General features: G+C 37.9%; 1 protein-coding gene across 1 annotated transcript in view; it reads right to left on the reverse strand.

The window, feature by feature from the left end:
* Nucleotides 1-27,172, reverse strand: part of MYO3A (myosin IIIA) — a 233,234-nt gene that overhangs the window by 114,726 nt on the left and 91,336 nt on the right. Inside the window, exons 11-15 of the mRNA XM_059404999.1 lie at nucleotides 17,259-17,358; nucleotides 15,491-15,607; nucleotides 14,174-14,278; nucleotides 13,984-14,067; nucleotides 10,624-10,826 (exon numbers count right to left, since the gene is read on the reverse strand). Coding sequence (XP_059260982.1) covers nucleotides 10,624-10,826; nucleotides 13,984-14,067; nucleotides 14,174-14,278; nucleotides 15,491-15,607; nucleotides 17,259-17,358 — 609 coding nt within the window. The remainder of the gene's footprint in view (nucleotides 1-10,623; nucleotides 10,827-13,983; nucleotides 14,068-14,173; nucleotides 14,279-15,490; nucleotides 15,608-17,258; nucleotides 17,359-27,172) is intronic.

Raw genomic sequence — 27,172 nt, forward strand, 5'->3', positions numbered from 1 at the left:
GTAATGATTACCAGGTCAGAAGGGCTACATTATCCCATTTACCTGCTGTAACACCCTAGTTACTCAGAGGAGTCCCTCATTTTATATACATGGATATTAAGGCTTAGAGGGGGTACCATTCTCCCCTCAGGTCACACAGTTGATGACTAAATTGGATTCAAACCAGGGCTGTTAACTTTAAAAAAATTTTTTTTGGTTAGTTTTATTTTCTTTCCTTATTTTTTAAACATTTTTATTGTGTTATGTTAGTCACCATACAATACATCATTAGGTTTTTAAAATTTTTATTTTTTTTCAGTGTTCCAAAATTCCTTGTTTATGCACACATCATTAGTTTTCGATGTAGTGTTCCAAGAGTCATTGTTTACATGTAACATCCACTGTTCCTTGTAATACGTGCCTTCCTTAATACCCACCACCAGGCTCACCCATCCCCCCACCAACTGCTCTTCCCTCTAAAATGCTCAGTTTGTTTCTGAGAGTCCACAGGCTTTCAAGGTTCATCTCCCCATCTGATTTCCCCCACTTAACTTTTCCTTTCCTTCTCCTAATGTCCTCTATGCTATTCCTTATGTTCTACAAGTAAGTGAAACCATATGATAACTGACTTTCTCTGCTTAACTTATTTCACTCAGCATAATCTCCTCCAGTCTCACACATGTTGATGCAAAAGTTGGGTATTCGTCCTTTCTGATGGCTGAGTAATATTCCAATGTATATATGGACCACATCTTTATCCATTCATCTGTTGAAGGTCATCTCAGCTCTTTCCACAGTTTGGCTAATTGCAGACATTGCTGCTATGAACACTGGGGTACATATGGCCCTTCTTTTCACTACATCTGTATTTTGGGGGTAAATACCCAATAGGGCAATTGCTGGGTCACAGGGTAGCTCTATTTTTAATTTTTTGAGGACTCTCCACACTGTTTTCCAAAGTGGCTGCACCAACTTGCATTCTCGCCAACAGTGTAAGAGGGTTCCCCTTTCTCCACATCCTCTCCAACATTTGTTGCTTCCTGCCTTGTTAATCTTTGTCATTCTAACTGGTGTTAAGGGGGTATCTCAATGTGGGTTTGATTTGAATTTCCCTGGTGGCTAATGATGAACATTTTTTGATGTGTCTGCTAGCCATTTGATTGTCTTCATTGGAGGAGTGTCTGTTCATGTTTTCTGCCCATTTTTGGACTTATCTGTTTTTTGGGTGTTGAGTTTCAGAAGTTCTTTATAGTTCTTGGATATTAGCACTTTGTCTATAGTGTCATTTGTGAATATCTTCATCTTCTTCCATTCGGTGGGTTGTTTCTTTGTTTTGTTGACTGTTTCCTTTGCTGTGCAGAAGCCTTTTATCTTGATGAAGTCCCAAAAGTTGATTTTCGATTTTGTTTCCCTTGCTTTTGGAGGCCTGTCTTAAAAGAAGTGGCTGTGGCCCATGTTGAAGAGGTCATTGCCTATGTTCTCCTCTAGGATTTTTAGGGATTCCTGTCTCATATTGAGCTCTTTCATCCATTTAGAGTTTATCTTTGTGTATGGTATAAGAGAACTATCAAGTTTAATTCTTCTACACATAGCTGTCCAATTTTCCCAGCACCATTTATTGAAGAGACTGTCTTTTTTCCACTGTATATTTTTTCCTGCTTTGTCAGAGATTATTTGACCATAGAGTTGAGGGTCCATATTTGGGCTCTCTACTCTGTACCACTGGTCTATATGTCTGTTTGTGTGGCAGTACCATGCTGTCTAACCAGGGCTGTTTAAGGCCAAAGCCTTATCTTTAACCACTTTGTTAACAGCCTTTCTGGGGTTCAGTTTTCTCACTTGCACGAGAAATCTCTGTGGTCTATGTATAAGCAGCATTCCCCAGCTTCTGGAATAATACAAATAAAGGAGTAATAGTAACAATATATTCAATTATGTATGCTTCTGTGTACATATAATAAATATACATGTGTACATATTATGTATGCTTATATATGATGAAATCAATCATAGCAATGAAATGAGGGACTGGAGAGTAAAACTAGAATTATTTTGTTATTATGAGATATTGTTATAAAGTACTGACTATCGTGTTATTTGAAGGAAGACTTGGATTAGTGATAAGTACATACTGAAAACTCTAAGGTAACTACTAAAAAAGTGAAAAAAGAAGTATCATCAAAATATGCTAAGAAAGGTGAGAAAATAGAATCATAGAGATGCTCAATTAAAAACCACGGAAGGCAGAAAAAGAGTGGGAGACAAAAACAGTAACAAAGAACAAGGGCAACAATTAGAAAACAGTAGTATGATAGCTATGAATCAATCCAGTTATATCTGTAATCACTCTGAACATCTACGGTTTAAATAATACCAATTAAAAGACAGAAATTGTCAGAGGGATCAAAAAATAAGACTTATACATATGTTATTACAAGAAACATACTTTAAATATAAAGACACATATTGATTAAAAATAAATGGATATTTATTTATCCATTAAATAAATGGGTGGCTGAGTCATTAAGTGTCTGCCTTCGGCTCAGGTCATGATCCCTGGGTCCTGGGATAGAGCCCCGCACTGGGCTCCCTGCTCAGTGGGGAACCTGCTTTTCTTTCTCCCTCTGCCTCTGCTTCTCCCTCTCCCCCAGCTTGTGAGACAGAGTCTCACCCTCTCTTTCAAATAAATAAAATAAAATCTTCTAAAAAAATAAATAGATAAAGAAAAATATACCATGCTAACACTTATCAAAAGAAAGCAGGAACAACAATTATATTTCACAGAGCAGGGAAGCAAGGAACTTATCAGGGATTAAGAAATATATTACATAATGATAAAGGGTTAAATTCCCCAAGAGACATAATAATCCTTAATGTTTATGGACATAACAACGGAGCATAAAACTATGTGAGACAAAAACTGATAAACGTGCAAGGAGAAAGAGAAGAATCCACTATTGTAGCTGGGAACGTCAACACACGTCTCTCAGAAATGGACAGATCAAGCAAGCAGAAAAGCAGTAAGGGCACAGTTGATTGCAACAATAATATCAATCAACTGGACATAACTGATATCCTCTAGACTACATCATCCAAAAGCAGCAAAACTCAAATTCTTCTCAAGCTCATATGGAACATTCATCAAGACAGACCACATCTTAGGCCATAGAACAAACCTTAACAAATTAAAAATAATTGACATCATATAATCTCTTCTCTTAGCTCACAATAGAGACTAGAAATCAATAACAAAGATAAACTGGAAAATTCCAAAATATGTGGTGATCAAATACTGCAGTTCTAAATAATACATGGTTCAAAGATAAATATTAAAAGAAAATTGAAAACATGTTGAACTAGGTGAGAATAAAACCATGACTTAACAAAATTTGTGGGATGCAGTAAAAGTAGTGTTTAGAGGATAATTTAGAGCCTTCAATGACTCTGTTAAAAAGAAGAAAGATCTAAAAACAATAATCTAACTTTTCATTTTAGAAAGCTGGTTAAATGAGCAAATTAAATCTAAAGTAGAAGTCCAAAGAAATCCAAAGCAGAAGACAAGAAATACTATGAAATAGAGCAGAAATCAATGAAATTAGAAATCAGTAGAGAAAAACCAAAAGATTTTTTTTTAAGATCAATAAAATCAATAAGCTTCTAGGCAGGCAGGCTAAGAAAAAAAAAAAAGGACAAAAATTACTAATATCAGAAATAAAAGAAGGGACATCACTTACCAGCCCATGGAAATTAAAAGGATAATAAAAGAATACTATGAACAACTCCATTCTTCAAAACCTAGATGAAATGGACCAATTCTTTGAAAGGTCTAATTTGCCAAAACACACACAAGAGGAAACGGACAATCTGAAGAGGCTCAAAAATCTATTAAAGAAATAGAATCAATAATTAATAATTTTCCAAAATAGAAAGCTATTGAATGGGTTCACTGTTGAATTATGCCAAATATTTGATTTATGCCACATGGATTCACTGTTAATTATGCCACATATTTCCTGTAGAATTTATGCCAATTCTCTACAGTCTCTTTCAGAAAATAGATGCAAAGTGAATACTTAACTTGTTCAGTGAGGCCAGCATTATCCTAATACCAAAACCAAATAAAGATATCATGAGGAAACTATAGACCAATAGCTTCCATGAACCTAGATGGAAAAACCCTCAACAAAATGTAGGCAAATTGAATATGGCAATGAATAAACAGAATTACATACCATGACCAAATGGTATATACCCCAGGTATGTGTGGCTGTTTCAACATTCAGAAAATTAATCCGTGCAATTCATCATCTCAGTAGGTTAAAAAAGAAAAAAATCACATGATCCTACCAGTAGATGCAGAAAAAGCATTTGACAAAAACCAACAGCCATTCATGGCAAAAAAAACTCAGTAAACTAGTAATAGAGGGAGACTTCCTCAACTTGGTAAAGAAGATCTATAAAAAACACTACTGGTGACATCACACTTCATAGTGAGAAACTGAAAGCTGTCACACTAGGATCAAGAACAAGGCAAGGATGTCCCAACTCTTGTATACAGTTTGAGAGGGGGAAAGCAAAACTGTATTTCTTTACAGATGACATTATTGTCTATATAGAAAAAGCTAAAGAATTGACCAAAAAAAAAAAAAAAACACTCCTTGAACTAATAAGCAATTATAGCAAGTCTGCAGGATACAGGTTAGCCTATAAAAGTCAATCTCATTCCAAATCTGAGCAAGTTATTTTGTGGATATTGATGTTTAGATCCTAAAGTTTATATGGAGAAGCAAAAGACCAAGAATAGCTAATACAATATTGAAGAAGAAAAAGTTTAATGGACTGACACTGCCTGACGTCAAGAATTCTTAGAAAGCTGTAGTAATCGAGACAGTGTAGTATTGACCAAAAAAAAAAAAAAAAAAAAAGGTAATACAACGAAGCAAAGACAACTGGACATCCACCAGCAAAACAAACAAACAAACAAACAAAACAGAACAAAACAAAAAACCAGGAATCCAAAGACCTTAAACCTTTCACAAAAATTAATACAAAATGGGTCATAGACCTAAATATGTAAAACACAGAATTATAAAACTCCAAGAAGATCAGAGAAACAAGCTGATGGTGGCTATGTGATGACTTTTTAGATGCGACACCAAAACCATGATCCCTGAAAGACATTAAGTGATACACTGGACTTCATTAAGGTTAAAAACTCCTCTATAAGAGAGGTTTTCAAGAGGTTTTAAAATAACATGGTTAGACATTTGATATTTGTGCCTCATCAATAACTCTGTAAGACACTCTATTCAGTCTTTAACAAGTAAAAATGCTTAATATGAAGGTGTGTGACTTGATGGAGTGATGAATGCGGATTCTTGCTTTCCTTGTTAGTATTTCAAAAAGAATCCAACATTTTGAAAGAAAAAAGTAACACTGTTTTTGATTAGTATACCTTCTGGGTTGAGACTCTCCCCTAAGTCTGGGATGGTATAATATCACCGCACCTTGGAAGAGAGTTCAAACGGTCAGGAAGTCCAAACCTTTCAAATGTCTGAATCAGAGGGAAGAAGGGCTTGAGAAAAAATAGCAGCAGAGGACGGGAAAGCAGAGAAGAGCTGTGAAAGTCATTCTAGAGAGGGACTCCCAAGTCTTTAGACATGGGGAGTGAAGTGAAGGTCAGAGGTTTTCTATAAATGGAGGAGGATGGCTTCCTACCCCCAAAAGGGGACCAGCAGGAAAAGAAAGACATTTGACTATACATATACAGTTGAGTTCTATATGGCAACAGGATATCTAGGTACATGGAAATGAAAAATGTGAACTTAGGTGGGAGGGAGAAGTACATCTTTGGGTGTCAGTCACATAGAACTAGTTGTTGGGGCCCTGACAGCTGAATTGCTAAGTGAAAGAGTAGAGAGAAAAGAGGAACACCCAGAAGACCACACTTTGGTAAATACACATTCAGGGAATGGATAGATGAATCAAAGTCAGAGAAAAAAAAATTCAGAGAAGTAGGAGAGGAAATCAGGGGAATCCAGTCGGGGAACCAAAGACAAGTGAGCTTTTCAAGCAAAGGGTGGTGCATGGGCTCGAACGCTGAAGCAAGGACCGCATGTCCTTAAGAATGATGTTCCCAGCCATCCCTTGTGCAGTACCCACTAATGCTTCAGTGAACACCAGCATTGTGCATGAGCAAGGTCAGAACCAAGCCACAAGTTTACTTCTTGTCTTTTCTCACCACAACAAAAGTTCTCGAAGACTGGCACAGCACATAATTTAGTTTGTTTTGTTCTAACGAAATCACATCGATTGCTCTACGCGTCACACCTTTAATGCTTAAATGGTTGCGGTGTACAATTAGAGATGTGAGTCATAAATGTAGAAACACAAAACTGCTGGTTTTCTCTTTAATTACCAGTTTACACTTACTGAGAATTGTAATTGGACAGGACCTGGAGATGCTATAGGAAATACATCAACCTCCGGTTGGATAAACAATCAGAGAATTAAAGTAACAGGAAAAGAAGATACCGCCAATGATTTCCTATCTCATATGTTGCCCCAACTACATCAAAATTGCATTTCAGAAGACAGAAGACCATAACATCCCATACATGCTCATAAGACCAGTGGTTCCCAGGACAGAATGGCTGGGGACAAACACAGGGGTCTCGGCAATTTACCAGGTAATATTTCTCCACCCCTAACTGTGGATCTTCTAATACTTCTTCGCTCAGCCATTTGCAGAAGGGTCCTCAGGTCTGTCTCATGTGTATTCACCTGCTTGGAGCCTGGGGGTCACCTATATGGCCAAGACCTATAACACCCTCAAAACTATGGCAAAGGTCTCACAGGGGTGTGGCTTACCCCAACTGTGAAACTTCTGAATCTTCAACAAAGTGGCCAACAATAAGGCTGGGAAAGCCAACAATGCAGCTTTGACTTCCTAAGGCCTCATAGGATATTTGTGTAACAGTGTTTTTAATTTTCCATTTCTAATTCCAGCTTCCTCCACCAAGGACTCCTTCCTCTGAGACACGTAGTCTCCTCAATCCCTCTCCCTTACCCCTTGGCTGCTCACACTGAGCAGATGAACTCATTGCCTACTTTCCTGGGAGACTAGAAACCAACAAGTGGTCAGCAAGCTTTGTTTCAGAGCACACATGATCCAGAAGCCTGAGCTGCTCTACTGGAAGAATCCGACCTCACTCAGCTTTGTATCTCCTGTGCCCACTAGAGTTCCTGGCACATAGTAGCACTCAATTAATATTTGCCAAATGGATGGATGGATGGATGGATGGGCGGATGGACAGACAGACAGATGGAAGAATAGTGGATGTTGGAGTCAGACAGACACATGGGTTCAAACCCCAACTCAGCCATTTATTAGCTTTTTGGTATTATGTGACTTATTACAATTCTCAGTCCCAGCCTCCTCATTTATAAAATAGACAATAATATCCATCCTATCACTGTTAGAATTAAAATAGATAATGCATATAAAGTGCTTAGCACAGTGCCCAACACACAGTAAGTGCTCCATAAATAATATTTTCCTTCTTCCATAGAGAGCGCCACAACTGACCACAACAGCCACTTTGTGGACGCCTCCGGCAGCATCTGGTGCACAGTCAATGCTTTGTTGCAGGAAACTATAGTAATGGGAGACAAGGGCAGCGAAACAGCTATAATTTCTATTCGTGAGAATTACTGAGCATTGACTTCCATGTGCTCCGTTTCTTCTTGAAATTAAGGAGCCTCTTTTAAGATTTTTTCATTAAGCCACAACTGAATGATTCTATTATCATTAGGAACAAAAACATACATATATAACAGACATAAATATATATTTATAAATACCTAAATATATAAGTATATATTTATAAATTACTTATGAATCATTTATAAATATTTAAACATATATCAATAAATAGGACTATCTATAAAAATAAATGTGGTCAGAGATTAGGGTGGGACAACATGGGCAGAAGCAAAAAGAAAAAGGAAATTATTCTCTTAAGGGGCACCTGGGTGGCTCAGCTGTTAAGCGGCTGCCTTTGGCTCAGGTCAGATCCCAGAGTCCTGGATTGAGCCCCCCGCATCGGGCTCTCTGCTTGGCGGGAAGCCTGCTTCTCCCACCCCCAACCCCCCTGCTTATGTTCCCTCTCTCATTGTCTCTCTCTCGGTCAAATATATAAATTAAAAAATCTTTTTAAAAAAGAACTTATTCCCTTTAAATAAAGAGTAGGTTCATTTTAAGACATAAACATCTGTTCTGGTTCTTGCCTGCCTCCTCGGATCTATTCTCTACTCTCTGTCTTATGCTCTGTGACCTAGGAATTCTTCAATAATCTACTTGGTACTTCATTTTCAAAGACCACAAGAAGCTTCTCTAGAATTTACAAATGCTATTGAAATTAAGTAAAAGAAGAAAATAGGGGTAAAAAAAATTTAAAAAATGGAAAAACTATAAGGCAGCCACGCTCCAATGACAAACCGTGTTGGATTTCAAGTTGATTGTGAATTTGGAACTTAAAGTGTTGACTGGGGGACCCAATAAACAACACTATAAAACTAGAATAGTTCTTTAGGATAGTTGGAAAAAAAGCTTCATTAATTCACAGTGTGTCTAAAATATAATCCCAATTGTACCATTTCCTAAAATACATCCTACCATATAGCAGTCAGTACTAACAAGATTATGTCTATGGTTCAAACCCAGGGCTTCAGTGGGGAGCTCTAGAAGTTATTGTTCCCAAGGAATTTGTGAATGGCGCCCCAGCACAGAGCTCCAGAGAACCCGCTGTGAATGGTGCCCCCGACACTATCACGGTGGTCCCCCCGAATCTCAGGAGTCAGCCTATTAGGTCGTTAGGTCATTCTTCCCCAGAGGCCTCAAGGAGAGTCTTACACAGTTATGAGAACAGGAGAGATTACTTTGAGAACCGGTTCCATCTCCACATCTGTGAGAGACCCCCCAGGGTTCCTCCATGTGGCCGAGAGGCTGACATGCATATCCAGTAAGTTCTGGGGACCTGGCACACAGCACGACTAGTGGCTGTCATTTACTGAGCATATTCAGTGTCCCATGTACTGCGCTAAGTATCATTTCTAAGCTTCACACAACTATCCACACTATTACTGCTAACAATGGCTTAGGCTCACGGGGTTCTCCCTACGTGTCATCCATTGTGCTACATACTTCACAGGCGTCCTCTTAACTGAGGGAGAAGTACTACTGTTATTTTCCTTTTCATGATGAACAACTGAGGTACAGAGAGATTAAATATTTCAAATCACACACACACACACACACACACACACACACACACACACGAAATTGCAGAACCAAGATCCTAGAAGGGTTTTTAGGGTTTAAATCCTAGAAGGGTTTTTAGGGTTTAAATAACTAATCCAAAGTGAACTAACACGTATGTGGTGAAGCCGCAATACAAAATATTCATCTCGTAGTCATTCCCTGTGTATTTTGAATTGAGGATCAAAGCATAATTTTCCACAGTGAAAGTCGAGTTCAGGAAGTAGACTCCAGGCAACTTATATTCACAATTTATTCATAAATTGAATAGTAGCAAATTTGAAGGTATTTATATGAAATTTAATAATGTACTAGCATATAATAAGACTTGTGTTCCCATGATTTTAATAAAAGACATATTTCTATAGTAATGTAGATATGCTTGGTATAAAACCAACATAAGAAAAGTGAAAGACTCTACCTTGCCACACTTTTAAAAAGATTTTTTAAGTTTTTTATTTATTTATTTGAGAGAGAGAGAGAGGCTGCATGAGGGTGGAGGGGCTGAGGGGCAGGGAGAGGGACAGAATCCATGCTGAATGTGGAGCTCAATGCGGGGCTTGTTCCTAGGATGCTGGGATCACAACCTGAGCTGAATTCAAGAGTTAGATGCTCAATGACGGGTGACAGAGCCACCCACGTGCCCCTAACTTGCCACACTTTTTAGAAATAATGTAACAATAATGTAACAACTAAATCCAATGCTTTGACTATAGTTTCCACATGAGAATAACAAAGATATTTTGGAATCATTAGGATAGTAGAGAAATTTTGTCTTTCAGCTACAAACTACCAAAAGGAACTCAGTCAACCTGACACCGAAACATTGTATTGGTGGCTGAAATCGGCTGGAAATTAACAGGACAGTACAATTAAGCCCATACCTGAGACTTTTATTTCGTCTCTTATATATAAAACCATAGGAGGGATAGAATTAATACAAAGATCTATCTATATATTCTAGCACTAAAAAGAAAAAAGACTCTTATTTCTAATTAAATTTCACATTAGTTTTATGTAAAGAAATATGTTCTCTTCTACTTCAGAAATCCCTACAATTTATCCTGTTAGCATCTATGAGGTGCTTATAGGTTTTATATCTGGTATCATAAATTCAGGTGATTTATTACCTCTCCTACTAGACATAATATGTGAAAATAAGACAATACTGAGGGATCTCTTTGATTCTAACAATAAATGCCTTTCATATAGAAGATAATCAATAACATTTGCTAAGTTTTTTGAATAAGTAAGATATTCTGCTATTAAAATAAAAGCATTCTTTGCTTATTTCCCAGAAAAAGAAATATTTGACACCGACTTACAAAGCTTGGCGGATAACTCGTGATTTCTCCAGAAGGTATTCAGAAATCTGTGCTCCCACGACAGCTCCGGAAGAGGAAAATTTCATTTCTAAGTATTTACCAAATCGGCTGGAATTGTCATTTATGATGGTGGAGGCATTGCCGAAGGCTTCCACCAAATTGTTCACTTGTAAAATCTTCTCTTGCAGGGTTCTGTTATTAGCCTGGAGAAAATGTCAAGATATATTTTTAATGTAAAAAATTACTTCTGTATCTAATAAAATGTCTCTTCATTGATAAGCACTACATGTAGACATAAAGGTCTTGAGAGCACATTCTTGGCATAATGCCAGATGTTAGAGTATCTGGTCTACCTTTCCCTTCCTCTAGGTGAGTTCCCACTTGCTTTCTTCAAGGGGCAAAGAGATGTTTCATACTTTTTCAACTGAATACAGTTCTGTTCAGTGCCTGATTACAAAGACAATTTGTAAGCAGTCTACGCACGGTGGGGTACACCTCTCATTTTGCTATTCCTCCTCTACCTCCCTGGGGCCCATCCAAATGTTCCCCAAAGCCAGAACCACTTCTGTTACTTCCATGGAAGCTCCTACAGCTGAAAACCAGGGAGTAAAGATTATTTTGAATTCAGAAGCCGGGGAAATGGAATTATTGGGAAAACTGAGAATAGCTCAAAAGCACGGATGGAAGCAGGTCTGCTTGGCTGTCCTATTTTCTCTTACCCAGTCTCATACATTCCTTCCCTCAAACAAGCTTGTTATGATTATTATTATTTCCTTATGTACCACTTTACTGGGAGTTCCATCAAGTAGAAATTTATTTGGTTAAAAATCAACCTCTAGGAGTGCTTGGGTGGCTTAGTTGTTAAGCGTCTGCCTTGACTCAGGTCATGATCCCAGGGTCCTGGGGTCGAGCACCACACCATATCGGGATCCCTATTGAGCGGGAAGCCTGCTTCTCCCCCCTCCCACTCCTCCTGCTTGTGTTTTCTCTCTATCTGTGTCTCTGTCAAATAAATGAATAAAATCTTTTAAAAAATGATTTAAAAAAATCAATCTCTTTTAGCATGCATGTCCCACTCTAAGACAGTTAGGGAGGTATGGGTCATTCACATCTTGGTAGAAATTAGATCGAATAGATTACGTTTAGGGTAATACCTTGTTGATCAGCTATGTTGAAGGTATGCAAATTATATAAGGAAGGGAGAGGAGCAGTTGGTATTTCTGGAACACAGACTACATTAGTACATAGACAGGCTAGAGGGGGCATTCACAGTGAGGGTCTGAAGGCATATAAAGTATCTTCTAGAAGAGGCAGTAAACATTGAGAGAAGACAGTAAGGAGCACTGGGACAAACTTGGCTCTTCTAAAATGTTTGGGGCTAGTCTTGCACTCCTGAGAAAGATGAGAAAGTGTCTTTGTCCACTTGTATTAAGGAGCAGTGCCCTACTAAGATTTTGAAGCCTGCATATTACAAATGTAAATTTACTCCACCAAACATCCCATTTTTGTATCTGGCAAATCTTTATTGAGGAGAAAAGTAAAAAGTAAAGTAAGATCTAATAAGGGTAGGGTTCTGGGGAATGGAGATATAATATACATATATATCCCCAATTAATATTAAGTCACATTTTTAGATCTAGGAAAAGAGAAAGTGATTAAATAAATCTGCTGACCTCTACAAATCAAAATTCACAAACAAGTTAATCCATCTTTGATGAGACCCTCTATCAAGCCACAAACCAAGAAGGAATAGCAAAGGCCCTCATGGACGGCCCTTGAGTAAATTAATTCAGGGGTTCAATTCTTCTTTATGCTGTGCCTCCCTCAAAATTACATCTCTTTTTCACTGTGATGTTTATTCTAGTATTAAGGAGGGGGAAAGTGGATGGGCAGTGAGATGGGAAAGAGATGGAGATGACAGTCCTGGGCACTAGCTTCCTGGTCTCTGCTGGCTCTTCTGGTTGTGAGGGGGTCACAGGTCTGGTTAGTGGAGGGAAAATCAACCCAGTGACCAAGGTATATTTCTATTCCTTATCCATACACGAGATTGAAAATACTAAAATTAGTTAATTGACTTTAAAAAAAACACAGAAATCTTTCAACTCATTCTGAAAATGAATTATACTCCAGAGAGCCCGAATGCGGGGCTCCATCCCAGGACCCTGGGATCATGACCTGAGCCAAAGGCAGGGGCTTAACCCACTGAGCCACCCAGGCACCCCAAGAACATCTCATTTGTTTATCTGCCATCTACATATTGTCTTTGGTGAAGTAATATTCAAATCCTCTATTTATTTTTTAATATATTTTATTATTTAAGAATAGTTGATATGCTCTTTTGTTCTTTTTTTTGTTATTTGATCTCTTATTATTGAGTTTTTAAGATTTTTTTTTTTTTTACAATATATGCTTTAAGGATGCAAGTATTTTATCAGATATGTGACTTGCAAATAGTTTCTTTGAGGATGTACCTTGTGGTTTCATCTGTTATAAATGTCATTCAGAGAGCAGAAGAAGTTCTTAATTTTGGTGAAATATAATTTTTTCCTTTGTGGATTATGTTTTTAATGTTGACTATAACTACTGTAGCTTTACAGTAAGTCTGAAAATACTAAAACCATAGTATTAGTCCTCCAACCTTGTTCCTTTTCAAAACTGATTATTATAGCTCCTTTGCCTTTCCACATAATTTTTTAACTCAGCTTACCAATCCTGCTGGGATTTTTATTGTAACAGCACTGAATCTACAGATCAATTTGTGAAGATGTGGCGTAATAAGATGGCTGTTTTAACCCATTAACATGGTATACCTCTCCATTTATTGGGGTATTCTATGATTTCTTTTATCATTTTTTTCTACTTTTCAGCATACAAATTCCATATATGTTTTATAAGACTTAGATTTAAATAGTTAATTTTTTGATTTTTGGTGCTATTGTAAATAAGACTTCTAAATTTCAGTTTTCAATGAGTTGATTATTGCTGAGATATATGTATATATACATATAATGCAAATTAACTTTTGTATTATATATACACTTATAATGTATATAACATATATAAATATAATTGATTTTTGTATATGAACCTGAAAGCAACAAAAGGAAAAAAGTAAAGAGAGTATTCAGTAAATGTACTGGGGCTAAAAGGGGAGAAAATCACATTTATAAAGCCTTCCTACTAAGAGTTAGAATACCGCAAAATGGAGCATACACTTTTTCTACTCACAGAAGTTAGCAAGCATGTTTTATAATTTCTGTACCTTATTTAATGTGGGAATCAGTGAACATTAATCTAATCAGCTACATTAGGCTTTGAAATATAACAAATATTTCTGTTAGGATAGAGAAAACATTGTACCTTTCCAAGAACCGTCAGCTGTTGAACCAAAAGATGAGCACTTTCTGTCTTTCCAGCACCACTCTCTCCAGAAATAACAATGCACTGCACAGTGAGAAAAGGAAACCATGAGAAGACTTTATCCTTACAAGATGTGGCTCACACACAAGAAGCTAAGAGGGGAATTTCTAAGATGTGAGACTCTCCTTACCTGATCTGAATTGTATGTTACCATTGACTGGTATCCTAAGTCAGCCATTGCAAAAATGTGAGGAGGATTGGCAGTTCTCTTTGCTCCAATATATAGTTTGGAATGCTAAAGGTTAAAAAGAACACATTTTGTGGGGCTTTTCTTTTTGTTTAAGTCCTAGATTATTTACAGGCAGAACTGCCAATTTTTTAAAGCAAAACACAAGTCAAAATACATTTTCATACCACCAAAACATGACATACACTCCACACACGTACTATACACACATGTATGCACAATATTATAAAATAAAAGCTTGACATAAAAGAGCCCAGATATATGATGTAACATAATAGCATATATCATTCTGGTAGCAGTATTTAAAAGAAGACTCTTGGAAGTGCATAACCACTTCCAAAGCAGAACTTAATGTTTCAAAATACTATTATCTCTCTAAATAAAAGGAGACTATAAATAAGACAACCAGGTATCATTTTGTTGACTATTCCCTGGATATAATCCTGTCTGACATACGATCACCACTTTTTTCTTTTCATGTCACTTGACATATAGTCTGTCATTTGACCTGCCCAAATCACCAAGTTAACTGATAACAGAATTTAATGAAAGCCCAGACTTCTGGAACTTAAGTTCAAGGCTCATTAATTTACCATTATTCTTGTAAATTTTAAGGTGGTAGAGAATGAGAGAATTATTTATTTCTCACATATAAAAAAGCTATTAATCATAATATTAACCAATTTTCTAGAATATACAAATTGCTAAAAGAGAATAGGTCCAATTAAAAATGAAAGACAGCTTAACTCAATTCCAGAAAACTGTTCTATATTTAAACCACTAGGGCTTGAATAATGGATAATTATATACTCATATTCATAAAACACACATACCTGATACTAAAAACCAATATGTCAAAAGGAATTTTTTAATTCATAATGACAAGTTTCATAGCCACTAAGTATATATTACCTGTGAGACAATGTAATTATACTCTTGACTCTCCCATACTTGGTTCAGAGGGAGACAATACCCTGCACTTTCGCAGGCATCAGTTTATCAATACGATGCTTCGTATAGACCAGTTACCAGTGACTGGAAGTAGTCACCCTTCTGCCCTAGAGTTTTGGAGGAAGGAAGACCAGGAACCACATCCAGATTGATTCACCTCCTATTTTTTCCATCTCTCTGTTTTAGCAGCAATTACTTCTTTTTTCAAGGCACTGCATGAAAACGTCTTTGGCCTCATCTAAATTAATTTCAAATCTGAATAGTAAAATTATTAGTACAAAGTAGAAGAATGCAAACCACGCCACATACCTGTGTGGAATAAAGACCCAGACTCTGAAAAGGGTTCAGAGCAATGAGTATATCTCCCACATACATATAAATCTGATCTCTGCAGTAACAGTTCTCAAGTTGTTCCGAGACTGTATTCTAAAATAAAACAAAAAGAATTTTTTTCTTAAAAAATCATTTAAGGTCACTTACAACTTAAAATGTAGACAGTAATAAATTAACCATCTGGAATTTGGATTGAGGATCAGAAAGGAATAGACACACGGAGTCTAACACTGGGTCAGCAAGTAGCTTTCCACCTGACAGACGTTTTCTATTTTGAGGGCCATAGAGGGATGGCATTGTTCTCCATGTTTTCCAAAGGCCAGGTGAGATATTACACAGGTATTATGTGCCAAGAATCTTCCAGAAAATAAGAAAATGCAGAAGACAACATAAAGAGGAAGACCAATGGAAAAGGAAGGGGAGGATACAGAGAACATGACTTTTTTGCAAATCAGGATTATTTAGTGGTTCTGTAGAACGTCCTAGCCCTTTGCTGAGACATTTGGCTTTATGAGACACAGCAAAAAGTTCAGAAAAGTAACTTTCATAGTTGATAAATTGTGAGTACATGAAATCAATTTTAATAGTGTCAGAAATCATCATTTACAGTATGACACAAGAGGAGAGCAGATCATAGCTCAAAAATGAGACGAAAACAAAAGCACAGACAACAGAAACAAACAAGCCCCGTGTCTAACATGCAGGCCATCAGTATGATGAGCAAAGTCTTCTCTATAATCCACAAGCCTAGAAACTCCCATCATTAGAGAATTTGGTATGAAAAGATTTATAAAGGTGCTAGCAATCTTTGACTTTACAAGTCAAAGATTGCCTTGATTACAAGATGTTTGATGTTCTCAAGAAAGATTATTTTGAGGAAGTACTCGAGTTGTTTAAGCAACCCTAAATTTACCAAATGACTACCTCTGTTCAGAAAATGTCTCCTGATTTGTTGAATTTCTAAGCAAATCTCAGGCATTTATTAGATGTATTTAAAGAATGCTGTTGATCAGGCAGGATAGAGATCCTAACCTTTTACTAAAAAGGAGCTATTTATTTCTCTAATGATCTGATTATCCAGAATAAAGGGAGACGAGGGGAAGGGAGACTGAAACTGTAATTTACTGGCTTGCATTTGTACCTTCACAAGAGATGCTTGAAATAGTTCTGAGATCACTGTGCCCTAATGGGCTAGCCCTGGGAGAGTAGGGACTTTGGGATCCCATGAGGGGGACAATGGCCATCGTAGGAGAGACAGGCTCTCAGGGTTTCCTAGATGCCTCTGGGTACAGCCACTGAGAGTGTAGCAGAAGAGAAAATAGAGGGAAAATAGCAGAAGAGAAAATAGAGCAGAAGAGAAAATAGAAAAAATGCTCTGTGGAGATTGTAGGAGGCAGACCATTTTCTGACCTCAGTATATCATCCCTCTGAGACTCCCAGAATGAATTCAGGGGAGGAAGGGTCTATAACTTATAAGCAACTCACGCTAGTGGGAATCCACTCCTTTGTAATTTGACTAAGAAAGAAAGAAAGAAAGAAAGAAAGGGAGGAAGGAAGATGGACATCAGGTTGAAGAGATCTGGAAATCTGAGTTACACACATTCAAAGTGAAGATAGGAGAGATAATCAGGAAGCCAAGAGACAAGCAAAGCTTATAGATATTCCAACAGCCTCCTGTGCACATCACTTCTATAAATTAAACAAAATCTAGAATGTTTAGGTTTAATTAAACGGAGTCTCTTACCTCATCCAAAACTTCTAGGGTTGCTAAATCGTCTACATCCTTCAGACTGGACATTAGTGATCTATTGAAGTTACTTTTCTTGGTGTGAATGCGTTCATGTCTGTAGAGCAGTACAAAGAGAGAAACCCCTTCTGACTTAAGAACTTATTACTGATCACAGTGGAGGTAAGTTTTAGATACATATGAGACTACAAAACTTCTATAAAGCTGATTTTCCTAAATTCAACACTAACCATTTCCCAGAAAATAGCCTAATATATTTGGTCTGTTTTCTCCTCTCTATAGGAAAATTACAACATGTCAAACTTCCTTCACCGATGATGAAAAGAGTTCATTATTTCTATCAAGAACTCTCCTATATATAATTTGCTTTAAAGCTCCCTCCACATTGTGATTCAATGTTACAAAGTGGTGAGTCAGAGAGATGTGAATTCATTAGATTCCCAGTGGTTTCTGAGACCGTGTCAGGCCATTGGTGGCTAAGCAATGGTTACATTAGAAATTATTATTCAGCAGAATTTAAGAGGAATGTAAAATCAACTCCACTGTGGATTTTCGAATGGTTAAATGGATGAAGGAAATTGGTTTCAGGCACTGGGAAGCTTATTTTCAAGGAAAAACATTTCAGCAACTTCTGACAACAGCCAAGGATCTTGATTTGACATGAAGGCCAGAGAAGCTGCTGAGATAAACACCAGGGCTTGTTTCAACTTTTCTGGACATGAAATTATCATCTAATTGGTATTTTGAACAAAACTGTACCTCCAATGTTTATTTTGGGAGATAAGTAGACTTTTGAAACAACATGGGGTTAGAGGTGACAACCCCCTGCAGTCAAACACCCAGCTATAACTTTTGAGTCTTCAAAGCTTGACTACTAATAGCCTTCTGTTGACCAGAAGCCTTACCGATAACATAAACTGATTAACACATATTTTCTGGTTTTTTTCTTATATATAGTATTCTTATAGTAAAGTAAGCTAGGAAAAGAAAATGCTACTAAGAAAATCATAAAGGGGAATTATACTTAGAGTGTTATACTGTATTTATTGAAAAAAATCTGTATACAAGTGAACCCATGCAGCTCAAACCTGTGTTACTCAAGGGTCAACTGTACTGTCAAGCATTTCAATTTGTCCATTAGTAAAAGGAGTAAGTAGACTGTGAGGAATAATAGGAACCATACCACTTACTCAGCAAACTTTGCTTAGTGAATTAAGTCACTATTTTTTAAAAAACTTTAATTCCAGTGTAGTTAACATATGGTTGCATTCATTTCAGATGTACGATATAGTGATTCAATAATTCCATATATGACTCAAGTGTTCATCACCATAAAGGTGCTCTTAATCCCCTTCACCTAGTTCAGCCACACCCCACCCACCTGCCTCTGGCTACCACCAGTTTGTTGTCTACAGTTAAGAGTCTGTTTTTGGTTTGTCCCTTTTTTCCCTTTGTCTTGTTTCTTAAATTCCATGTATGAGTGAAATCACGTGTTATTTGTCTTTCTCTGACTGGCTTACTTCACTTAGTATTATATAAACTCTCTAGCTCCATCCATGTTGTCCTCAATGGCCAGACTTCATTCTTTTTAATGGCTGGATAATACCACATGTTCTTTATCCACTCATCTACTGATGGACACCTGGGCTGCTTCCAGACTTAGGCTATTATAAATAATGGTACAGTAAACACAGAGGTGCATGTATCCCTTTGAATTAGTATTTTTGTATTCTTTGGGTAAATACCCAGTAGTGTGATTACTGGATTATATGGTAGTTCTATTTTTAGTTTTGGGGGGCACTTCTGTACTGTCTTCCACAGGGACTGCACCAGTTTGCATTCCCACCACCAGTACACGAGGTGTTCCTTCTCTCCACATTACTGTCAACACTGGTTCTTTTAAAATTAAAAGAACCTATTCTTTTAAAATTAAAAGTTCTTTTAAAATTAAAAGAACTATTGGGACGCCTGGATGGCTCAATAAGTTAAATGTCTGCCTTTGGCTCAGGTCATGATCCCAGGGTCGGGGATGGAGGCCTTCATGAGGCTCCCTGCTCAGTGGGGAGTCTGCTTCTCCCTCTCTATACCCCTCTCCCCTGGCTCATGCTCTCTCTCCCTCTTAAAAAAAAAAAAAGAAAAGAAAAAGAAAAAGAATTAAATCAGTATTGATAAACTGTACCCCCTCTACCCTCGGCCAGCCCTTCCTTCGGTTCACTGGATTCTACCTTCTTTCACTTACTGAAGGACACCGCTGGTTCTTCTCTCATCCTAACATCCCTCAAATTTTCCTCTCAGCTATCATAGTGCTTGTCTCAAAAGTCTCAAAAGAAACAAGCACAACGCCTTGACTTCCTTGACTTCCATTTTTTCCCCCTATCTACTGTTCTATTTCCTTGCTTTATAGCAAAAATCCTCATAAGAATTATCTATACTTAATTTCTTTCCATCCAGTAAGAAAACTCGTTCCAGTCAGGGTGTCATCTCTCACGCCATGGAAACAGCTTCTGTTAGGAATATATATATTTTTTAAATATTTTATTTATTTATTTGACAGACAGAGATCACAAGTAGGCAGAGAGGCAGAGAGAGAGGGGGAAGCAGGCTCCCCACTGAGCAGAGAGCGTGATGCGGGGCCCGATCCCAGGATCCTGAGATCATGACCTGAGCAGAAGGCAGAGCCTTTAACCCACTGAGCCACCCAGGCGCCCCTTCTGTTAGGAATATTAATGGCCTCACACTGCTAAGTCCCAAGGGTAGGTCTAAGACCTCATTTTATTTAACAGACTGGCAGCACTGACCAACTCCTTCTTAAATACACTTGTTTTGGTATCCTGTACGCTTCCCTTGATTCTCTTCCTTGCCTTACTGGCATCTCCATTTGAGAATCATTTTCTGATTCCTCCTCATCTTTCTATTACATCTGGGATCTCTGGAGCTTCAATCCTTGCAGTTTTTTTCTTCTCTATCTACATTCACTTCCTGCTTTAACTACCACCCACACACTGACAACTCTGCTGATCTTCAGGCTTAAGCATCCAAATGCTTACTCAACACTTCAACTGGAAGTCTAATTGGCAGGCTTAACACATCCCAAACCATGCTCCTGAATACGCAGCCCCAAACCCCAGGATTCTCATCCCGGTAGGCGGTGACTCCCCTCTACTGATTGTTCAAGTGGTCCTTGGATCTTCTCTTTTTCTCACATCCTTCATGCAATCCATATACAAATTCCATCAGCTCTACTGCCGAATGCTATCTGGAACAAACCATTTCTCACCGCCATCACCTCCACCATATTGCATCCCACTACCATTATGGCCCCCCACCCCACTGCCACCTTTGCTTTCCACACTCTTCTCAATATTACAGTCAGGAAGATTTGTCCTTCATTTATATTAGTTCCTCCTCAGCTCCACCTGTGTGATGAAACTTTATTCATTCTTCACAGCTCACCTCAAATGCCACCTCTTTAAAGCTTCTCAGCATAATTCTATACAACCTTCAGAACAAATATTTTAGTTCAATCAGTTCAACCAATCATTTGTATATCGGTCTTACTCCCTTTACTAGACTGAGAAGTTCCCCGGGATGAGGAAATCTCTTCAACCTATGGGAGCTGGAAAAGTTGGACATCCCATATGCAAAAATTTAAAAATCTAGACACTAACCAGGCCCCTTTAACAAAATTAACCCAAATGGATCACAGACCTAAATGTAAAATGCAAAACTATAAAACTCCTAGAAGATAACATAGGAGAATATCTTGATAACCTTGGGTTTGGAATGAATTTTTAGATACAGCATGAAAACCACCATCAATAAAAAAAAATCAATAAGTTGGACTTCATTAAAATTAAAAACTTCTTTCTCTACAAAAGATACTGTTAAGAGAGCAAAAGGAAAGCCACAGACTTGGAGAAAACATTAGCAAATCACGTATCTGATAAAGGACTTGTATCTAATAAGGATAGTTGTACTCCTATTTTCAATTCTTGGGTTCCTCCATCTTTATGGCATTTATAAACATTCACAGATATGCCCTTATTGGTATGGATAATTTAGTTACTATTTGAATACCTTACTACACTGTAAATTCCAAGATACATGAGACTATTATATGTCTTTGATCCCCCCCCCCCCCACTGTATCTGGGGAACAAGCAGATTATTTAAAACATAGTACGTTCTCAATAAACATTAGTTGAATAAAGTAAGTCAGAGTATACCCCACACAGTTTCTGGCACAGAAGTTCTACATAGTTGGTCTCAGTATTTGCTGAATTCAATAGGTTATCATCTTACTTATGCCCCTATTTCCAAAGAGACTCATATTATTTTTGAGAAAACAGAAAAAGAAGTCCAATTATCCATTTAATTAAAGTGAAGAACCCTGAATTTTTCACCCGTTTTTTTATAGGTCCATTTGGCAGCTAAAGACTATTCCTGGAGAATTACAAGAAGGAGGTGGTGAAGAATTGGGAGATCCATATTTGGCTGGCTAATACTCCTGTGAATCCATCCACTCCAGTTCATCCTCCTTGAGGCTTCTGGTATGAGTTTCCAAAAACTTAGAAAAGATGTTGTTATTGTAATGATTGAAAGCCTCTAAAGACTCCCCATTTTCTACAGCATGACTTAAAGACTTCTTGGCATGGAATTCACGTCTCTTCACAGCCTTGTCTCGAAGAGCCTTTCCAGCATCATCAACCATCCTCTCTGTACAGAACATTCTCCAATATGCCAACTATTCTGAGATTCAGTGCTTCGCTCATTTCATTTTCTTTGCCTGGAATTAGTTTCCTTCCATGTCTCTGAAGTTCTACTTATCATGCAAAGTCAGGCTCAAGTTTCACCCTCTCTGAAGCTGTTGCAGGACTTTCAAGAGAGAGAATGTACCCCTAGCAGGGAAACTTTCACCTTTAACTAGGTATGTTCACCATTTTTAACCAGACTAGGAGAAACTTATGGGCAGAGACCAAGTGTTATTCATCTTTCTATGCCTGGTATCAAGGACACAGCAGTATGAAATGCCCAACTAGCCAGTGTGCAAAGCATAATATCTCTTAGTGGAACCAATCCTGTGTCCTTCCCTTTTAGTTCATGTCCCATGATTTCGGGAAAACCTTTTAATAAGTCAGCTGACACCAAAACCTACTTGACCTACCATCTTTCAGACCTCTTACCAATATCCACAGAATTAAATTCTGTGATTCACAGGTTCCTTTTGGTTTTGTTTTGAAAGAGAAAATGAGAATGTGAGTTGGGGTAGGGGGAGCAGAAGGGGAGAGAGAGAGAGAGAATCTTTAGCAGGTTCAATGTTCAGTGCAGAGCCTGATGCGGGGTTTGATCTCACGACCCTGGGATCATGGCCTGAGCTGAAATCAAGAGTCGGATGCTTAACTGACTGAGCCACCCAAGTGCCCCCTGTGATTCACAGTTTTAATGGAAAACATGAAACTTAGCTTTGGTATGTATGTACCCAAGTGTGGAGAGGTTGCCAGGGTGTTATCTGCTGGGAAAAGAGGGAGGAACACGTGTGGAGGTCTGAAGACAGGTTATAAGACATGCCCAGAAAGGGCCCTGTCACTGAAACAGTGAGAGGGACTCTGGTGCCCACTGAGCCTGAACTCCAGCCATAATGGGAAATTAAGGAATTATTTTAATCAAGAGGGGGAGCCTAGAAAGAACAGAGTGGAGTAGCATATTCTAGTCAAGGAAAAAAATCATCTTACTGTACTCGAAAAATAAACATTATCACTAAACATCATCACACTTAGGACAGCCAAGAAAAGTTAGAATTCTAGTAGTAAATATCTTATAATTTAGGGTCATACATTCTAAGAACATATTAAAATGTGGCATTTCAAATTAGTAGAGAAAGAAAAAATTCAAGAAATTGTGCTGGTTAAAAATTTGGGAATCATGTACCTTATGTAAAAATAAAGCCCAAGTGTATTAAACCTACAGATTTTTAAAAAACACTCATAAGAGTTCTAGGAGAAGATACAGAAGAGTTGTATAATAATAATAATGGGGTAGGAATGGAATTTTTAAGTATGACAAGATAAAAAAGAGAATAAAAATATGGGATGGGTGCCTGGGTGGCTCAGTGGGTTAAAGCCTCTGCCTTCAGCTCAGGTCATGATCCCAGGGTCCTGGGATTGAGCCCTGCATCGGGCTCTCTGCTCAGCAGGGAGCCTGCTTCCCGTCCTCTCTCTCTGCCTGCCTCTCTGCCTACTTGTGATCTCTGTCTGTCAAATAAATAAATAATGTCTTTAAAAAACTTGTTAGTTTTCAAATAATTCTTTAAAAAATATGGGATAGATTTGGCAAGATAACAATTTTAATAAATGAGTATAATAAAAACCCAAGTTCTAAGGAAAATAAAAAAAAATTTGCAGTGTGTATGATGGACAAAGGATTAATATGTTTAATATTTCAAGAACTTTTGAAATTCAATAAAAAGAACACTGAAAATGAGATCTCATGAGATATTAGGATAGTGAAATTGTACTGAACACATAAATTTTAGGCTTTTCTATTTTGATTTGGGAAGATAAATCCATCACTATCATTTCCTAAAAAGACATGTTAACACCAGAAAATACTGAAAGCTAATAATCTTACCTAGACTGATGGTGTTAAAATAGCTGAATCATATAATCTCTGTTGACTCTTCCAGACCTGGAATTCTATAATTTGTCAACCTAATGGGCTTGATAATTCTGTGTATTGATTAGGTGTGTTACCCAGGAGATGGGCAACTACTTCATTACGAAGAGAAAATGAGGAACCATTTTCTGTGACTCTGAAAAACTCGTGGTTTTGTTTTGTTTGTCACTTATAAAGACTTTATCAGGGTAATTGTGGAGATGGCTTGGCTCTACTCTAGAATATGACTCCTCTATTAAGATTTCTCTTCAACTCAAGGGTAGAGAGGCTGATGGATTCAGAGCATTATTGGGCCAGTAGTGATAATGGGTATAAAGTCAGGGTAGATTATGGATTGACTGATAAATTATTAGACATGGAACTGAATTCTGAGATAGTTGATGGAAAATCAAAAGTTATTTCTGAAGCTATATGAACCCTTGCCCCGGTTTGGATAGTGGTACTTATGATACCACAGGAACATCAGGAGCACGGGCTCTAGAATCAGAACACTCAGAGCAAACACCAAAAGAGTTTGTGAGGATAAGTAAAATAGATCATTTCATGGAAAATGCTTATTTAGAATGGGCATAGGAAAATGTCTAGTACATAACAGCTACTATTATTTCAGTTGTGGTTTTGTCACTTATTGGCCATGTGACCTTGGGCATGTAACTTCGCTTTCTCATACATAAGATGGGAATAATACAAGTCTATTTCATAAGGCTGTTATGGGGTGAAGTTACATAATGTATGTAAAGTGATTCATTCAGCATTGCTATGGTTAATAAATTTTAACCATTATTTTTATGGTCATGGGTTCAAGCCTCATCTATATTTTATATTTACATTTAATATTTACTTTTAATTTAGATTTAATTATATTTTAAATTTATATATATATATATATATTTTTTAAAGATTTTATTTATTTGAAAAAGAGAGAGCACAAGCAGGGGGAGCAGTAGAGGGAGAGGGAGAAGCAGGCTCCCCACAGAGCAGAGAGCCTGATGAGGGACTCTATCCTAGGACCCCCGGATCATGACCTGAGCCGAAGACAGACACTTAACCATGTGAGCCACCCAGGGGCCCCTTAAATAAATAAATGTATATTTATACTAACTTTATATTTAGCTGTCTCCATCCTCTTCTCATTCCACAGATACCCTCCTGCATTCAACAAACACGAATTGTAAAAACGTGGCCCTGGACTCAGCTCAAACCGAGCAAGAAATGGGAAGAATTTGGGTCCAGGTCTTGAGAAGGATTTCACCGTATTTATTATTAAATCCTATGTATACCCGGAGGGTAGTAGCTCAGCAGAAACTGGGCATTCTGTCAGAAGACAGGGAAATAAGCAAATTCTTCTTCTTCGTCTCCTCCCTATTCTCATAGCCATGTTTTGAGCAGCGTTGAGCAGCGTCTTAGGCTGACTTTACAGAACAGAGCTGAAGTTTAGTTGGGTTCACGGCGAGAAGCTACACAGCTGTCTAGCACATCTGGGTTCCCGCAAACCTCCCTCCCACCTCTCGCTGATCAGGACCGAGTGCAGCTCTCTGCCAGGTCAGTTAAACTGGAGAAGAACCCCCGTGGACTTGCCCCTGCATACTTCTGCCCTATCTGTATGTCTGCACTGTCAGTTCCTTTAGACAAGGCTATCATGATGGGCTGCTCTGGAAAGCACGGTCAGCACTGCTGTCACTTGGTTGGGCCTTACACAGTATGGAGACAACGAGGCAGAAACACACACACACACACACACACAAATAGTTCCAGCTGTCATAACAAAATAGCAACAGTGAGTGACTCACTTTTGTACTCTTTTGTGCAGCGTCGATACATGACTAGTTGAGTCAATTATATCCTTGTTCAGCTTCAAAATTAGCTTAACATTGAAAAAGCGACTCAGTTAACAGTACATAAGATCAAAGGGCATAAGAGTGAAAAGAACAGTTCAATATATTACAGTCCGATTTCCTTTCATTTTAAGAATTATGAAAAGTGAGGTCAGCAAGCCTGTGACATGTCCAACCTTGTGTCAAAACACAATGAACCAGGTGATTGATATGACATCTCCATTCCTGTTCTGGTTTGTTAGGCTTTCCCCCCCAAATCTCTCTCACACACACACACACACACACACACACACACACACACACACCCCAAACCCCAAGCAGAACCTTAAATTATACATGCTTCAACATCTATTATTGCAGTCATTCATTCAACAAATATTTACATTTCTGCAGCATCCAGTATGTTTCAGACAATTCGGAGCTCGGCTAAAGCTAGGAAAAAAAAGCAGATAAGGTCTATGACCACACAGAGCACACACATCCTGACGGAATAGTTAACAATACACGTATAAACAAAAATGTTAGGATAAGTTGAGCTAGGCCTGATATGTTTGCACAGATTCATTTTTGAAGAAGAATGTGCTAAAATCCAGTAGCACTGGTTTTTGCCTCAAATCCTACTCAATTAATAGACAAAACTATATTTGCTCGTGTGGGCGTAGGGTGGGTTGTGTGCGGTGGGTGTCTTTGGTAATCAGTTGTGGCCAACAAAGAATAACCAGACCTTGAAAAGGAAGTAAGCCACTGAAGGTGTTATCAATAGGCATGTAAATGTTATAAGTTTCCTTGGTTAGCTTTCTACAAAGACCAACCTTAAAGGCCCTTGTTGGCAGCCCTGTCGGGACCCCTGTCACTCTTGAGAGCTTTTTCTGCATCTTTACTTTTTTATTTTTTTATTTTTTTTTAAAGATTTTATTTATTTATTTGGCAGAGAGAAATCACAAGTACACTGAGAGGCAGGCAGAGAGAGAGAGAGAAGGAAGCAGGCTCCCTGCTGAGCAGAGAGCCCGATGCGGGACTCGATCCCAGGACCCCGAGATCATGACCTGAGCCGAAGGCAGCGGCCTAACCCACTGAGCCACCCAGGCGCCCCTCTGCATCTTTACTTAATAAACTTCTATCGTTTTACTCACACACACACACAAAAATCACAAAAAAAGCAAAAAACAAATAAAAAAACCACGTTATTCACAGTTAATTCAGGTGCATGCAATTAGTGTATAAAAGCTTTCTCCGTAAGTTAAATACTTTGAAAGCTATTAAAGTTGTAATGAATGATGAAGAAAAACTGAATTATATTCTATAAACAAAAATTTTAAAAGAATTGGCAACTGTGAAAATATTTTACACCTTACATGTCTCTTTTGGTCACTAATGTATCATAAGCACCTAAACAGTAGCTGCG

This window comes from Mustela nigripes, chromosome 6 (genome assembly GCF_022355385.1).
Source record: "Mustela nigripes isolate SB6536 chromosome 6, MUSNIG.SB6536, whole genome shotgun sequence".
Classification (NCBI taxonomy): Eukaryota; Metazoa; Chordata; class Mammalia; order Carnivora; family Mustelidae; genus Mustela; species Mustela nigripes.